An 18060-nucleotide genomic window follows, 5' to 3' on the forward strand; every position below is an offset into this window, starting at 1 on the left:
AATAATTTTTAAAAAATCAAAACTTACTACAAAAGATAAGTTAGGCAAAATTTAGACACCAATTCATAGGCACCATAGAATTGGCCTTGATTAAAAATGACAAAAACATTTTTTGTTTTGGGAAATAAACTAGTTTATCGCACAAAAAAGTGGTTAATATTGTAAAATAAATAAATAAATAAGAGAAAATAATTATAAAATAAAGAGGTATAAATAAAAAATTTTAGTGTTAATATCTACTAATGTTATTATCTCAATATAATATAGATGATATATATATATATATATGGAACAACATAGAGAGAGAGGAGTGTTTTGTTGTTGTTGCTGTATGTTATTAACTGAGGTTTAACCTCTTATTTATATACGTACAAAATGTTACATTTTCAAATTTTATTAAATTCATTCTATCTTGAGAATACGGAATTACCCATCATAAATGAACATTCACATAACTATTCTTATCACAATACTCTTTTTGGATGTCTATTTAGAATTATATCTCATTAAAATCTTACTAAAGAAAAATTGAATGAAAAAAAATTTAGTGAAAGAAAAAGAGTACAATATCCTTTGTGACAAGACTTGCTGTCTTTTGGAAGTTCTATTTTCGTTTGATTACTATTTTGAAAAAAAAGGTCCCTTTGTTTTGACTTTCTGTGAACTTTAAGAAGTGGTTGGTTTACTTTGATTTTTGTGTTGCCCCTGAAGGTGTCGCTGTAATGTTGTAATGTTTGCATGAGAGGGCACCTTTTGGTTTGAACATGTTTCTTTTTTAAAAAGGGTTGTCTTTGATTTTTTTGGGGTTTTGCCCGACCTTTTTGATCCTGCTCGGGTTGTTTGTAGTAACGATCTCTTTTACTGTTGTATTTGTAGGTGTAGCTTTATGTCTCGTAAGGTTCTAACGAAAATGTCCATTAAGGTTCCTCCTGGCCTCCGTAACTGAGTAGATACTGTAGTTCTTTCTTGTGTAACCGTAGTGGATAGGGAGTTCTGTGACGAGTTCTGTAAGCATCATAGAATATGTGTTAATAGGGAGGATGAGAAGAATTACGAGCTAGTCATTCCTGACTCTGAAGAAAGGGTTTGCTTCCCTCCTTTGGATAGCTTGGAGCGCCCTTTTTTCTATGCTTATGATTGTTTTTTCGTCAGACTGGGTATCACTCTTCTTTGTACCGATTTTGAGATGGAGATCCTCTGGTCTTATAACGTAACCCCTTCCCAACTTCACCCTAATTCTTGGGCATTTTTGAAGATTTTTCAACTCCTTTGTCGGGAGTTGGATGTCCAACCTTCTGTTAGTCTTTTCTTTTATTTGTTCGTCTTGACCAAGCCTGGGTCACAGAAGGGGAAGGCTTCTTGGGTCTCCTTCTGTGCTGTTCATGGTAAGAAGGTCTTTTCTTTTTTTGATGGGTCCTTTCATGACTTTAAGAACTATTACTTTAAAGTTCGGGTAGTGGAGGATGTCCAACCTTTTTTCTTAGATGAGAGCGATGAACCTTTCTTTTCCCTTTTTTGGCAAGAGAACCTTGTAGTGACAAAATACACTATAGATAGCTTAGATGAGGTCGAACAAGTTTTTGTTGGTGTTTTGGAAGAGTGCTGGGATCGAGCTCCTCATTTAGACACGAAGAGATTCTTAGGGGACCCCAGTCTTTTCCGGTCCGAGTTAGGTAGTTTCTGACCTCTGGCTTTTCTGATTATGTTGATGTTATATGTTTGTGATCATAACTCATGTCTTTGTGCCCTTTTTCTCTTTTCAGACATGGCTTCGAAATCTTCCTCTATGAAATTGTTGCGTAACACAAAAAGAGTCGATTGCCGCCCGCAATCTTCAGAGCCAAGAGACTAGGGACTCCTCTTCCCGACCTCCTCCTAAGAAATCGAGTTCTGGTTCGGCCTTTCAGAGGAAAGTCATTCTGACTCCCCATGTTCGTTTAGTCTCTCCTGATCCGCCGTTAGAGAGTTCGAGCATGCCATCGTCCCCGTCTCCATTCGAGCCAACCCCTAAGAGGCAGAAGACCACTGGGGAGTTGGGTATTAATCACAAGAACTTCGACGGCTTTGCTTGGAGCGAGAAGCACATCCTATCTAGCAGTCAGATATCAATGGATGATGTGTCTATTCTGAACCACCTCCTGCATATGACACGTAACTGCATTCGTATGGTAGGGGTGAATACTGCTTTGGCAAAAGAGTTGAAAAGGTCTCTTCTTCACGCTTCTCAGGCCTTTTTTAGCTCTGCCCGAGCTAATGTGGAGAGGTTGAATGGGTTGAAGGCCGAGTTGGAGGAAAAAAATGCTAAGTTGGAGTCGGACTTGGAGATGGCTCGTTCTCAAGCGGCCAAGGTGGATGCGTGTAAGAACCGGCATAACCATTTTAATAAAATAATAATTTTTAAGTGTCCAGCGTAGATTCAAAATTTAAAAGTTTTAATTTGAATTTTAAAGGTGAAATTTGATTTCAATGAATTTTTCTGAGTTGGAAAATGTATCTTTTGCGAAAATTTTTTGTAAAAATTCGTACCAGAGCCTAAGCCGGCAGTACTGCCTCTAGTCTGTTTGGTATTGCATATTTTAGTAAAATAAGATTTTGAAAATTTAATTTATTACTTTGAAAGGACAAAAATAATTTAGAATCGAAAACCGGATACAAATCTTAAAGGTTTTGATTCAAAGTGGACCAAATGGACCTAACACGCTAACTGGTTAGATCAGACCCAAGTTTGGCCCAAGACCCAACATATACAAGTAAGTTAATGAGCAACTCAGCTCATTTTCACCCTCCACAAAGAGAGCCACGCGGGATTAAGGTCACTATTCATCATCACCTTCCGAGAGCCATAACTTGAGTTACAAAGCTCCGATTGACGAGCCGTTTGCAGCCACGCGAAACTCTTGTCGAGCTCTTCGTTTCTAGCTAGATAATTTTGGTAAGAAATCAAAACTCAAACTCCAATTTCCTGCCCTAGATTTTGTGCGTTTTTGTCATAATTTTTTAGTAGATTTTGTGGTTTTGGTTGTTTAGGTGATCTCTAGTAGCGGATAATTGTTGAGCTTTGTCCCAATCACCGTTGGATAAGGTAAAGAACCTCTCTATCTTTGTAATTTGAAGTAATGTGAGCTTTAATTATTAATGCATGATTATGTACACATTAAACTTTAATTTTTCAAACTTAATTAATAAAAAATTCAACATTTTTTCATTAAAAAACTGAGTCACCTAAATTTTAATGAACATTCAACTCATTCCTAGTCCTTATCACAATAGGAGAGACATACAAACGCTTATATCTCTCCCACTATATATAAAAACAATGATCTATAGAAATGGTCAATATCTACATTTAAAAAAAAATCATCGATCAATTAAAGGTAAGAAATAGGTAAGCTATAATTTTGAAAATTGAACGAAACCAGCAGACTCAACTGGTCGAACCAAGTAACGTAGGTCAAGTTGGTTTCCTTCTTAAACAAAACAATTCGTTCCAAAATAGGTGGCAAACCAAAAAATAGGTCAAAAATTCATGAGTTGAACTAAGTCGTAAATCAACTGGTTTTCCAATTAATTCAAAAAAAAAAAAAAAGAGAAAACATCCAGCTAAGTATGAACTGAACCTAATACTCTTCCTCATCTTTAGCTGCTTCTCCCATCGAGTTTGCCGCCGTTTTGGCTATTGCAATCATCTGTCATCTCATCACGCTTCCAAGCATCGTTGTCGTCTCCTCCTACATTCCACCTTCTAACTGTCATTTTTGGACAAACATTTCTGATCCCTCTCTTGCCCATTTATTGTGGTTTTTTTTAGTTATTGTTGTGTGTGTAGACTTTTAATAGTTAATTAGTTATTGAAGTTACCTATGGTTGGATTTAGCTGCTGCTTGTTGTAAATTCACTAAATTATAATAGTTAACGTTGTGATGATTAATTGAATTAATTGTTAATTGGGTTGATAGTTTATTTAATTTTATTGTTGTACAACTTATTTGTATACTTACATGGGATTATGTGACTTTAGTTGGTATTTTTGAAATTTACATTAGAATATATTTATGCTTTTGTGTGTTTAGTTATAATTTTATATATTACTATAATTTAGTTGATCTATAATTACATACAATCCCCTTTCATTATACCCCAAGTTTGATTTCACAGGAACCGTTTAGCAATGAAATAAATAACACTTCATTATTTTAAAACAAAAAATACCGAGTTGTAAATGTTACAACACTTCCAAAACGAGACCATAAATCATGAAAAAGGGAACTGTCAGGTAGATAGTAGAACTTAGAAGCAACTTATGAGAAGTCAAGATAATCCCCATCAATTTAAACTTACAAGCATTTGTAGAATAGCTTACTTAACGTAAGAATTACAAGCCAAAACTCGACGGGCAATTTGTGCCAAGACCAAGCAAAATCCTCAAGCCAAAACACCTTCAAATAACATGATATTATAAATATACAAAATGTCAAACCAATCTGAATACCAGTTATAGACACCCGCAATAGCATCACCAAACTAAAGTAAGGATCATGAAGTTACTGCCCAATGTTTTTCAAAATAAAACACCGCAAAGGCAACACTACTTCAAGAAAACAAGGTTAAAAGTATGGGCTTTTTATATAACTAATAAATTTCATCATCACTGTCTTCCTCATCTTCTTCAATATTAGAATGCATCATCATTGAAAATAATGCTGCCTCCATTGGATCCAATGCATCATTTCTAAAATCATCCGGGCCAAAGTCATCGACACCAGAAGCCAATGCTTCAGCCAAGGAAGTCATCCGAATGAAATCCACGTCATCATCTTCCTCGGAATCAAAAGGGCAAGGACCTGGTCCAGTGACCAGCATGTCTGAGATAGCCATCATTTCATAGGGATCCATCTCATCAAACATGTCATTGTCCCTCATGATGGAATATAATTCTCCACCTGATAAATCAACATCGCCAAGCATATCCAATACATCATACATATCAAGATTGTTCGGTCTTCGTCTAGGTGGTGGTCTCTTATGAATCCATGTGTATGAACCAGGTTTCACAGTGTGCTGAAAATAACAGATATTGAACACATTAAAGGAGTAATCAAAGGGAACATAGATACAAGAAAGATGAACACAACCAAACTCAAGCCTCAAAAGTCATAAATGTCATTATTTCAAATGAGGGGAATCACAAACAGAATCAACTTCAAGTAATCCTTTATTTCTGAAGACCAAATTGAACCACTGGAATGACAGTAGCAACCTACAAATCCTGACCTGGCTTGTCTCCAAAACACTGCTAACTATTTTTCCATGGCTCATCATCCCCACCAAATGAAGTATCATTTTAGGTGTCCTAACATATTACAGGTACTAGTAAAATTGTAAAAATAACTATATAGCTAAAATAAAAATTTAAAAAAGGAGAGAGAGAGAGAGAGAGAGAGAGAGAACAACTTATATATAACAAAATTTGTGTATATGTCTTGATTCGGTTAAGGAAAATATACTGTAAAAGCAACCGTCATTGTCTTTATAAAATATTCGTTTTCTGATTTTAATCCCTATAAAAAATACGTTTTGGTTTTGTTCCTAAAAAAATTGTTACATCAGGTACAAACTAAAATGTTGACAAGGCAAGATGTGCCACATCAGCATTTAATCTGCCATGTCAACACTTATTAGTGAAAATTAATGGTGGAGACTAAAATAGACAACTTTTAAATTCTACCAGATTAGAACCAAGAGAAATTTTATAAGAAACAAAACCAAAAAATAGATATAGGGGGTACAACCACTCTTCTTCAATACAACATTAAACATCCCATATTACTCAATGTGTGACTTTGGATACCCCATAATGCCCAAGTCCCTAACAAATAACAATACACTGGCCTCAGAGAGCCAACGTCAATAGCGGTTATCGTCTATCAATTTTGGTGTTTACTTTAATTCAGCCTATTGGTAACCCTTTCCATACCACCGACAACCAGGCTCTGATACTATTGTTAAGTGCCTAAGAAAAGTGGAAAACCAAACCTTAGAAGCTAGCTATTAAGGGCGAAGAACTACTCTTTTTTAAATACATCATCAAGCATCCTATATTACTCGACTTGGGACTGAGCACCCCGTAATATCGAAGTCCCTAACAGCACCATTTTTCTTTTTACTATTGTAAACCAAACCATACAGTTTTTAGCACTCATAGCTGAAACAAATTCCAAAATGAACTTTCTTGACCTATATCATCCTCTCACCACATTATACACAATTTTCCCCATGAACGGAATCTTCTCTTAAGAATAAGATGCTATGTACTTTAAAGAAATCTAACATTCTCTGACATTTACTGTAAAAGAAGCATTGGTAAAACATTGAGTTCTGATTTAAACACAAAGGAAGAGAAATTTGAATCAGCCTGCACTCAGACCTAAAAAAGGAGGCAAAGAAAACAAGTTTCCAAGACTAATTCAAAGAATAAAGATTTCAAATAGTTGATTTCGCGAATACATGTTGATAACTAAATTTTCATCATATCCATGCACAGTTTTTTATGGCAGATGGCGGCTCATGGTAGAAGGGTAAACAACTGCCATGAGGTTATAACTAATGGCTTTGCAGCAAATGGTGGAGAAATAATATATAAAATATAAATAAAACTACTAAAAAGATAAAGAAAAGTTTATATCTTAGTGATACTTTATCAATAATAATATGAAACTATTTATCCATATTATAATAATCAATATTAAAGATTAAAACTAATATCAAGTTGACATAACTAATAATAATATTAATCTTAACTATGCAGCAGCAGAAGCAAATTGAGGGTTTAGAATAGACGATAGAGAATAAAAAAATTTGACGGGTGATAATAGGGAAAAAGAAAAGGATTACAATGGAACAACAAAAACTTGGGGGTTTAGAATATAAAGAAAAAATGATGCAGCTTAGAGAAGCACCATCGTTGTCAATGTCCCATGCCTCTGTGCCGTTGCGTTCTATTACTTTGTCATTGTGGTCTTCCCCTGCAGAATAGGGCGATGCTGTTGGCGGTAATGCTGTTGCATCGCAAGACTTCATCTTCCTCCAGCAGTAGACAGGGAGAGCGAACGACATAGAGTAGAGAGAGCATGAAGAGGTAGAATACGAGAGCTACAGAAGGCTTTGTCTTATAAATGTTAGGTTTAGGGTTACTAAAATGACCAAAAGACCCTCTAATTTTTTTAAAATATATCCAAAAAAACCTGCCAAACTTGTATAATGCACCTTTGGATGCAGCTATTTACTTAAGGAGTATTGGTTAATTATAATATTTTGATTCTTTCTTTTTTAAAACAAAAAAAAATGGAAATTTGAACCAGCCCACAATCAAAATGTAAACACCCAAGAAAGGAAGAAAAGGAAACAGATTTCCAGGACTAAATCAAAGATAATGAAAACGATGATAGATAAGACAAATAGATAATTTAGTATTTTGTAATACTGATTAGTACTCACTCCAAATATGACCATTAAATAATCAAATTCATATATTTGATGGGAACCAGCCATGGAAATGGGCCTTAGATTAGTTCTGAATTAGTTGGTATACAAATTAACGGGAAAGTGATCAAGAATTCAGATTGAATGAAAGGGGCTTTAGATATTGTCTTCAAATTAATTTGAAATTGATGTTACTTTCTTTTCTAATTTTCTGAACCATTACCATCATTATCACCTAATGCTTTAAGAGAGAAGATGCAACATATGCATGGCAAAATGGATGAATTTAATTGCAACAATCAGACTTAATAATAATGAGGAAGTTGTACGTATGACAAATTTTCATATAAAGAACAAGGAGAAACACATAGTGAGCAATTTACTGCTAAAAGAATAATGGCTTTATCATCACCAAGAGTCATGGTAATCAAACAATCCAAAGGGGAAATACATGAAAGAAAGCAAGAGACAAGATAAACTCGAGTACCTTGTAGAAACAACTGGTCCCAAATGGACAGTTTCCATCTCCAAAGTTAAAATGTTTACAATCAATTAACCTGAAAATAGACAATAATTAATCAGTTAAAATGTCAACAATTCAAGATCTGGGTAATATAAAATAAGTTCACAGAAATTGGATCATGTATGTTATATGCAATTTTTCTTGAATATATATATATATATATATATATATATATATATATATATAGTAGCAATAAGTGATGGAACAAATATTTCCTAAAATATCACACACACCGGCACACAAAAATAATTATCAGGTGTGTAGCAGAAGGTGAGAAAAAAATTACTTGCAGTTTGCCTTGTAATTATCAATAATTTCCTGTTTCTCTTCCTTTGTAGAATACCAAATACCACTTGGAATGACAAAATATGATAGTTTGCGGCACACAGGGCAGGTTCTCACTGTATTAGTAGTATTATTAAAGTCCATTCCAGAGGTTGGGGCACTACTACGCCAGTTACGGATACAGGATATACAAAAAGCATGGTCGCATTCCGGAAGCAGCCCAAACTTACATTCAGCAGGCTTAGGTTTCGATAGAACACGCTCAAGACAAACATTGCATTCTATTTCTTGACTATCTTTCAAACTCTGTAGGTATTTTTCCTTTTTCTCGCAAGTCCGCAAATGATTGTCTTTTACCCTTCGATCAGTAGGATGCAAGCAATATTTTCTACAGTATAAACATTGATTTCCATGAACACGAGAACATTTATCTCCTAGAGGGCAGTTTGCAGCAGCAAATGTACAAAGAAGATGCTCAGATGGTATCGCACTACTAGTACTTGATTCACTAACATCAACATTCCCTAGATAGTCCTGATGCTTATGTAGTGAACGCCTTGCATGCTTGTCAGACGGAGATATCTTTGTGGCTTTTGGAACCCAACTTGACGATGCTCCTTGAATAGTATGAGCTGCAGCAGAATCCAAAACAACAGATTGGCATCCATTTGCTGAAGATGATGCTTGAGAAACGTTGACATGCTTATATCTGCATCGACTACCATAAGCACAGAGTCCTTTCTGATGGAATGTGCAAATCTGCTGTCCAGAAACATCTGTATCTTTTCTCTCATGATAAAAATCACATTGCTCCCCTTTCAAACATGCTCCTCGGGCATAAAACTTGCAAATCCTAACACAATTATTAGAGTTTTTTAATTAAAAAAATATATATGAATCAACAAACAAACAAGTAACCAAGAAAGCCCATAAACAACACATAGGAAAATGGTAACAAAATGCAAGCACAGGACATCATCATACAAACCAAAACCCTCGGGGTTAGAAATTCTTAAGCATTTTCACTTCACATAAATCTCATTAGCATTAAAAGATCGTAAACCTAAGTTCAAGATTCACCCTCATATGCTATATACACTATAATAATCCGGGTCCCAGCTTAGTAAATCTTGCAAGACTTTGTTCGAATCAATAAAGAATGGCAAGTACGTTACCCATCCACAATCAATTTCCATGTCGCTAGTCACGATATAATCTATCACTAACCAAACAAGAACGACTCAAAACAAAAACCCTCCTCCTTTCTCTACCCAGTTTCTGCAGCCCCAATTATCACATCACCAACCAAATCACATAAAAAGAATAGGTAACAAAATTTAAGAAATAGAAAGAGAGAAAGCATAAATTGAAAGGCCTGTTTGGTTAATCGATGGATCATGGGATGGGATCAGAAAGACAGGAACCAAAATAGTGTAATCGAACAAACAGGTAAACTAACAACAAACAATAATAATAATAATTTTAGGGATTGAAACTAACCTTGTGGACATGGTTATGGAGGGAGAGAGGAGTCAGGATAATATTGGGGAAATGAAATGAGAGAGAATGAGAGAGAAAAGACAACGTTCGATTTTGGATTTTGATTTTGATTTTCGGGAGAGAAAGGAAAACCTAAAGACAGAAGAGAGGAGGACCCATTTGAAACGGGTTCAGAGGTTTTTGTTTCGTGTTTTTGGCGGTTGGTGGTGCTTTCACAAATTCCAGCTTCCTTCACTATTCTCTGCCAGTTTCGATGATAATTTATATATATTTATACTAATTAACTAAATCAATTCCTAATTTTAATCTCTAATAAATTTAATCATTACATTAGTCCCTAACCTCTGATTTTATTACAAAAATTGTGTTGAAGTCAGATTTTTTGCATTAGAAGTTAACATAGTCGTCTATGTAAAAGGCTGAAATTTTAGTCAACAAACTATAATTTAAATGATATAATTTTTTTAGAAAAATTTAATTTAACTAAAAAAATTATATAATAAATTTAAAAATTAGATTTATAAATAATAAATTTAAAAATAATTATTTTTAATAATAATATATAATATAATATCTATATAAATTTAGTATATATTATATTATTTAAGATAATAATATATTTGCACTGTGATGAAATTAACCTAATAAATTAAAATTAGTTTAATACTTACAAAAGATAAAATTTGTTTAAGAAAACTACAAAATTATTGAGTATATATTAATTTTATTAGAAAATACTGTAAATGTCCTTCACTTTTTTTTTTTCTCTTCCTCTTCTAAAGGAAATTCTCTAACATAGATATCAAAAATATAAACACATTTAAAATTGACTATTAATTCATTGCACTATAGATAATGATTAATTTAGTTGTTAATTTTTTATTAAAAATTATTTTTATTTAATTAAAAGATGCAAAATATATACACCTATAAAATCAAATATAAATAAATTCATCAAGAATACTTAAAGATATATTAAAAGTTAGGAACATAGAACAAAAATATTAAAATTTGTACTCTAAAAATATTCTTTTCTAACAAATAAAAATAAAAAAAGTAATGAATAAATTGTTAAAATTAAAAGAAAAATTTAAAAAGATAAAAGCAAAATTTTTCATTAGTATTTTTCTAAAGTTATTTTGTTCTTTTAATTTTTATGTATTGCTATTTTATTGATTAGTTATTTATTAAATAAATTATTTTTATAATAAATAACTTTTTTTTGTTAAAAATGATTATGGCATTTAAAAAAATAATGTGAAAGAGACTATTTAAAATAAAAATATTTTAAATTAATATTTTTAAATATAAAAATAAATTATATTAATATTAAAAAATAAATATAAGATACAAATACAAAATAAATAAAATATATAAAATAAGAGTACGTTGAATTTAGTTTTAAAAACAAGAATACGTTTAAAAAAGAAGAGTATGGTTGAAAAAAAGAAAAAAATACTTATTTTATCTGTTATTTCTATTTTTTAATGTCAATTTTTACTTTATTCTTATTTAGATCTAGATTTACTTTTATTTATATTTTTTTTTTATCTTTGCACTTCAAAAGAGTACTACTCCTTTGTTGTGATGTTTGGAGTTTTCCACTAATTTTTTTCATACTTTTAGCTAATAAAAAAAAAAGGTTACCATATATGAAGGACACGCCACCATGCTTAGCAACGTAATAAAAGACGAATAAGACACGCCAATAGTATATCTCTGTTTCAGTGTTTTTTATTTTTTTTGCCATTTTTTTGCGTTCCCATCCTTTCTTAATCAAATCACAATTTCCAAGGTCCATCGCTTACTTCGTTGAAATTAAAAACCTTACCTTCAAAGTTCAAACTTCTTGCGGTCTTCTTCTCTTCTCTATTCTTCAGCGGCAAGCAATTTCTTTCGTTTCCAAAAATGAGTGTCAAAAGCTGGAGAATAGTAGCTTTGCACACGGTTATGCTTTTTCTGTTATTTTCTGTCATTTTTCCACTCACTTTATCAGCAGTCAGTCAACCCCGAAACCTCAAGAATCGAAATTCCAAAACTTCTGATACTTCCTCAGCTATTTTCCAGGTTGAAGGGAATGTCTACCCTCTTGGGTATGTCTCCTATTATTTCTTGGATTCCTTTTTAATGTCCCCAACCTTTAATCCTTATCATAAAGGAAAATCAAACTTTTTTATTGTTGATTCTTCTCCAAATTATGTTTCAGCATGGTATTTTTCTTTAAATTTCTTGTCGGTTTGGTTTTTTGGATAGTTTTTCCTGTTTCTGTCTTTTGGTGGGAACTATGCTCATTGTTTTGAAACATTATTCAATCTCATGCGTTCTGAAATAAGCGTCTTATTTTGCTTAGGAAATTTCAGATTGATTCGTCAATAAATCTGCTGACTTTCTAAAGTGAACTTTTTTCAATATTAGGTTTAAATTATACTGCTTAGCAAATTTTTTTTAATGTTCCTCTTTTTACAGGCATTATACAGTGTCCCTAAGCATTGGCAATCCCCCCAAACTATACGATTTTGACATTGACTCTGGTAGTGATCTAACTTGGGTTCAGTGTGATGCACCATGTAAAGGTTGCACCAAGGTAAACATACGTTTAAGTCCATTATGAAATATTAATAGCAACCGTTTAGTCATTGCAAGCTTTTCATTTGATCTCTATCTTATCTTTTGGACTCTCGCAGCCACCAGATCAATTATATAAGCCCAAAAACAACCTTGTGCAATGTGGTGAAGAGTTGTGTGCTGGAATCCACTTATCAAATGAGTATCAATGTGCTGCTCCTTCGGACCAATGCGACTATGAGGTTGAGTACGCTGACCAAGGGTCTTCGCTGGGTGTGTTAGTCCGAGATCAGATTACCTTGCCGTACACCAATGGCTCTGTGGTACGCCCAAGGATAGGCTTTGGGTGAGTGTTTTCTTTCTATCCTTATGTGTGATATTGGTTGCACAATCATTATGGTAAATAGGGATACAAAGATAAACAATTTAGAAGGACAGAAAATGAGAGAAATTTGTGTCTTGAGTCTTAGATGCGTTATTTTGTGTTACCTGCAACACCAAATACATTTTCGTGTCCTTTCCCAACTACCAAATATAGATTTAGTATTTGAGCTGGTGTTGATTCAGCTACAAGAGTACTATACTGTCATTGGTTTTACCACTTTGATCATTGTCAATTATGAAATGATAGCAATATCAAATAAGAGTACTATTGGTGAATGATACTGCAGCAGAATTGTTATTTGCCTTCCTGAATTTATTTAGAGTTTCTTTTTCTTTTGTATGGGTAGGTGTGGATATCATCAGAAGTATTTTGGTCTTAACTCTCCGCCATCGACAGCAGGAGTCCTTGGCCTTGGCAGGGGCATTGTAAGCTTTTTGTCCCAACTTCATGCTCTTGGTTTGATTCGAGATGTGGTTGGTCACTGCTTAAGTGTGAAAGGAGGAGGGTTTCTATTCTTTGGAGATGATCTCATTCCCTCTTCCGGAGTTGTTTGGATACCCATGTTTCCTAGTTCCTTGGAGTAAGTTTTTGTTGAAGTTCGTATATATTATTTAATTCCTCAAGAGATGCTTTTATTTTTTCTGTAAATGAGAAAGCTCACACAACCATTTCTTTAGAAAACACTACAGTGCAGGGCCTGCCAAACTTTTATTCGATGGAAAGCTTACATCTATTAAGGATCTTGAACTTATCTTCGATAGTGGCAGCTCATACACATATTTGAATTCTGAAGCTTATCAAGCCACTGTTGATCTGGTAAGATATAAAAAGTGTTGTAGACATAAAAAATTCCATCCCCTCTTATAACCCTTTTTTTATGTGTAATACAGGTAAGTAATGATTTAAAGAGACAGAAATTGGAAAGAGCCATTGATGATGACTCACTTCCGATTTGTTGGAAGGGTGCAAAGCCTTTTAAATCCCTAGGTGAAGTAAAGAGCTATTTCAAGCCCCTGGCATTGAGCTTCCAAAAAGCAAAGGATTTGCAGTTTCAGCTGCCACCAGAATCTTATCTAATTATTACTGTTGGCACCTTCTAAGACTATGAATAACATTTCTACCACTTTATTGAAGAGAACAAGAGAAATTATGCGCCTAACTTTCTGTCCTTTTCTACAGAAACATGGAAATGCATGCTTGGGGATTCTAGATGGCACTGAAGTAGGTCTCGAAAAACTTAACATCATAGGAGGTAAAACTCAATGAAAACCAACAATATAAAATTTGATGCCAATCTCATCTTTCTTCCCCTTTTATCTGAAAATTTGATGGTAATATACATTTTCTTTTCTAATTTGCTCAACAGACATCTCGCTGCAAGATAAGATCGTGATTTATGACAACGAGAATAAGAAAATCGGATGGGTGTCTGCCAACTGTGACAGGCTTAGGTTATAAGCCCAACTCTTCATATTTCTTTAATTGTGACATTAAATACGTATTAGAGAATTCTTGTCTTATTTTTTTTATTAACAGTGTGAATCGTGAAGTTGAAGAAGGTTTTCCACGCCGATATGCTACTGATTCTGGCATCTTTTCTGATCGGTGCCCAGCAATCTATGGTACAACAGAAAAATAAATGAGTTATTTGCCACAAGATGCTCACATGTAAATAAGATAGAACATATGATTATACATAGTACATCATATCTATATGCTTAGTACAATATGTTATGCGTCATAAGATAAGCTAATGTTAATGAAACTATAGATGATAGGTTCCAACCCAACAAGGGTAACTAATGGAGGAAAGTGTTGAAGTAGAGAGATTTTAAATGCCATTAATGCAAGATGTAGACTCGCTGTGGCTTCAATGATTTACTAATGTTGGAAACAAGTATTAAATACTACCCATACATTTAGGAACATAATTCTATTGAATCAGTATGTGCTGGATTTTGATGGTCACTGTGTATAGTAGTAATAATATCACCATGTACACGAAATTTAATATAAAGATAAATTGTGGAGATAATAGCACTAAAATTATTTAGAAAAGAATGCCCAAGTATAATATTATAAGGACTATAGTAATCGACAAGAAGATATTAGTAGATATCCAAAATTTTAGTAAAGGATGCTCACCTGTGCGCTTAAAAACCACACAGAACCTAAATCAGGAACACGTTCACTTGAGAAACCCACAAAATCACTGGATGATGGTTGTAGTATGTGATCACTCAGTTGTATTTTTTAAAATGTGGAATAAAAAAGGACCTTGACACTGCTCCTGAAATCTAGAAGGACTTTGCGTACAATCAAATCCCCTAGTTATATGGAAATGACCGTTGGATCATCCAAATTTGTGGTTGTGGTTGTGGTTCTATAATCAGGTGGGTAAAATACCATTTTTAGATTATTAGGCTGAGGTTGTACAGAGCTACTTGCTCCCTCCATAGAAAACAGCTCAATATGTACGCTTGTGTGCAGAATTAGGGATGCCACCACCAGTAAATTTTTTAGAGATATAATTACTGACATTTTTAGAGATACAATTAGTGGTTAAGTAGGTTATCTATGATATTTTTACTTTTATCTTTTGAATGCTGTCTTGCAGAGGAATGATTGGTAGAATGTCTTGTTCTCTTTTGAATGTGACTATCAAATGTATCTATCCAAATGATCTTGTCGAGCTAGTCGCTCCATAAATCCTTGGCCACCACACATTCATCAGCAGTATGACTATGTTTCCGATGAAAAGCACAATATCTTGTCTTGTCTACATTTTTCATATCTTGATAAGTACCTGCCTTTTGCAAAGGTTAGATAAGCTTGGCATTTAAAATTTCCTTAATAATTTCTTCTCGTTTAGCGTTGAACTGCATGTAAGAGTCATATCGAGGTGTGAGCGGAAAGAGTTTCTTAGCATCCCGAGCTTTATCGTCTTTGTTAGTGTTTCCCTTATTTAGATGTTGAGTTTGTCTAAATTCTTCAATTTTCATTTGACCTTTTGCCTTTTCACGAAATTTAGCAAGTGTCTTTGGCTTTGTAACCACAATAGTCTCCTGAAACTTTTTTGGCCGAAGTCTGCCCTTTATTGAATAAAGATGGACTTCTGGATGAAGATTTAGAATGCTCATAACTATCTTTATGAACCAAGTAACATAATCACGAAGACTCTCTTGTTGTCCTTGCTTAATTATACTCAAGTAATCTAAATTATGTAAATAAATAGAGAATGTTGTGAATTGATCCTTAAAAAGTTTAGTTAGTTCCTAAAAACATGAAATAGATACTATAGACAAAAAAAAATCAATTAAGTGCAGAACTATCTAAAAAAGTAAAAAAATAATGACATAAAAGAAACACCTTTCACTAGCATCATTGAACAAAATTTCTTGACATGCTTTTTGAGTTCACCAAAGCATCATAAAGTGTTAACGTCATAGGTAAAGAAAAATTTCTAAGCAATTGAAAATCCTGACATCTATAGTAAATGGACCGACTTTCGTTGGCTTCGGTAACTGGTTGATTTGATCTTCGCCTTGCCTGAGTTTTAGAAACATGAGTTGGATTAGATTCAACTTCCTCATCCTCTGATTGTTGTAATGATCCACGTTTTTTAAAATCTAAATATAAATAAATTATAATTTATTTTATTAATTGGAATTCTTTATTTTTAAAAATTATTTTATTAAAAATAATTAAATTAATTTCATAATTATTAGAATTGAATTAAATTCATATTTTTATATTTTTTTGTTATGGTGAAATATTATATAAATAAAACTATAATTTTAATAATTTATAAATAATAAAAATTATATATATACATATATATTTTAATTTGAGTAATTGATATTTTTAATTTTAAAAAAAATTTAGTTAACAATATTATTATCAAGTTTGATATCTACCCATATGACTAAATATCGGTACTCTTCGGTAAACTTGTCTTTATTAATGTTTCATTGTATATCTCTTATTATTATGTTACTAATGTCCTTTATATTAGTAACTTATATATATTATTACTTGGATTTTAATATATCCAATTTTTATAATTATTCGTTTAGGATATTTATAATTTGAGTTGCTGACTTAGCAGCCTTATAACGCGACACACAACTCCATTTTTTAACAACTCATCACTACCTTAATTAATATCATCATTACCCTTCATTGTCTCTTGGAACCAAACCAAGAAGAAATAAACAAAAAAAAGAAGGCCGTGAGGGAGAGAATAAGAAACTATAAAAGCCATGAACCTTGGCGTTCGATTTCTTGAGATCTGTAACTCGAATAAAAAATCTAATCCGACCAAAGTGTTCGTATCTTCCTCTTTTTCATATTGATGTTACTTTTTTTTGGTAGAAATTGACGGTGATATAGTTCTCCTTCCCCTTAAATTTCGCAAATTGGAGTTTGACAGAGAGAATCACGATAGTTCAGAAATTTAGTGAAACAAATTCTTCGTTGATAGCATAGTTCAAACCAACAAGTAACCCTCTCAATCAAAGTTTAAATTTCAATTTAAAATAATCGAGAGTAATTAAACCTCCGATCGTCTTCTCTAAGAACTACTGTCTAAGAGCGCACAATTTTGATTGCAAGAAAGCAAAGGAGTTTTCAATAAAGAAGCAAACAATAAAGAGATAAAAGAACGATGTAAAATTATAATTAATAAAGCAATAAAGGAATAAAAGAATTAAGTATGTAATATGGACAAGGAATGCTTTAAAAATGAGAGAAAAGTGGTTCAAAACATAAATGAAGCCTTGACTTGGGATTAGTTATGGAATCCTTTCCTTGCCATAACCACAACTATAATAATTATGATGGATTAATCTCACTAAGTCAACCCTTAACATCGAAGAATAGGTCAAGTAAGTATAATTGTTATTAATCCACAAATCCTAACTAACTTACTAATTACCTTAGTAAGAAGTTAGCGTTAGTGAAAACAATAACAATTAACAACCCAAGAATTATCACTAAATGTCGGATATTATGACTCTAATAATCCATATACTCATTTTCCCAAGTCAAGGGGTGGAAATCTACCTCATAATCAAAATTGACATTTTATCAAACACATGAAGGGTATAATCATAAAACATGGCAAAATTGGAAAAATGATAAAAACTATGAACAACCAAATGATCAAAATCAACAAAGGCAACTCAATAAACATGTAAAAGCCAACAATCATCAAATTCATCAACTAGAAATTCAAGATTGTAAAACTATATATGTATTGATAAAGAAAAGTAAAATATAAGAAAGCATAGAACAAGTAGTGTAATAAAAGAAAAAATTAAGA

General features: G+C 32.8%; 2 protein-coding genes across 2 annotated transcripts; one reads left to right on the forward strand and one right to left on the reverse strand.

Moving 5' to 3' along the window:
• Positions 1–4298: 4298 nt before the first annotated feature.
• On the reverse strand, positions 4299–10035 carry LOC112707468 (E3 ubiquitin-protein ligase makorin). Its single transcript, XM_025759212.3, has 4 exons — positions 9788–10035; positions 8289–9140; positions 7967–8036; positions 4299–5058 (listed from the first exon to the last, which is right to left on the reverse strand). Exons 1-4 carry the CDS (start codon positions 9796–9798, stop codon positions 4630–4632), a joined length of 1362 nt encoding a protein of 453 aa, XP_025614997.1. The 5' UTR covers positions 9799–10035; the 3' UTR covers positions 4299–4629.
• Positions 10036–11448: 1413 nt separating this feature from the next.
• LOC112707469 (aspartic proteinase Asp1) lies at positions 11449–14705 on the forward strand. The gene is made up of 9 exons (XM_025759214.3): positions 11449–11880; positions 12254–12371; positions 12472–12698; positions 13084–13317; positions 13415–13553; positions 13628–13822; positions 13917–13989; positions 14104–14188; positions 14274–14705. Exons 1-9 carry the CDS (start codon positions 11696–11698, stop codon positions 14374–14376), a joined length of 1359 nt encoding a protein of 452 aa, XP_025614999.1. The 5' UTR covers positions 11449–11695; the 3' UTR covers positions 14377–14705.
• Positions 14706–18060: the final 3355 nt, after the last annotated feature.

This window comes from Arachis hypogaea, chromosome 8 (assembly GCF_003086295.3).
Source record: "Arachis hypogaea cultivar Tifrunner chromosome 8, arahy.Tifrunner.gnm2.J5K5, whole genome shotgun sequence".
Lineage (NCBI taxonomy): Eukaryota > Viridiplantae > Streptophyta > Magnoliopsida > Fabales > Fabaceae > Arachis > Arachis hypogaea.

Coding starts and splice junctions, on each gene's coding strand:
- LOC112707469 (XM_025759214.3), top strand. CDS start 11,696: ATGAGTGTCAAAAGCTGGAGAATAGTAGCTTTGCACACGGTTATGCTT. Junction 12,699..13,083: donor CGCCCAAGGATAGGCTTTGG/GTGAGTGTTTTC, acceptor TTGTATGGGTAG/GTGTGGATATCATCAGAAGT. Junction 13,990..14,103: donor AAAACTTAACATCATAGGAG/GTAAAACTCAAT, acceptor TTTGCTCAACAG/ACATCTCGCTGCAAGATAAG.
- LOC112707468 (XM_025759212.3), bottom strand. Junction 8,037..8,288: donor AATTACAAGGCAAACTGCAA/GTAATTTTTTTC, acceptor GTCTATTTTCAG/GTTAATTGATTGTAAACATT. Junction 5,059..7,966: donor GGACCAGTTGTTTCTACAAG/GTACTCGAGTTT, acceptor TGTTATTTTCAG/CACACTGTGAAACCTGGTTC.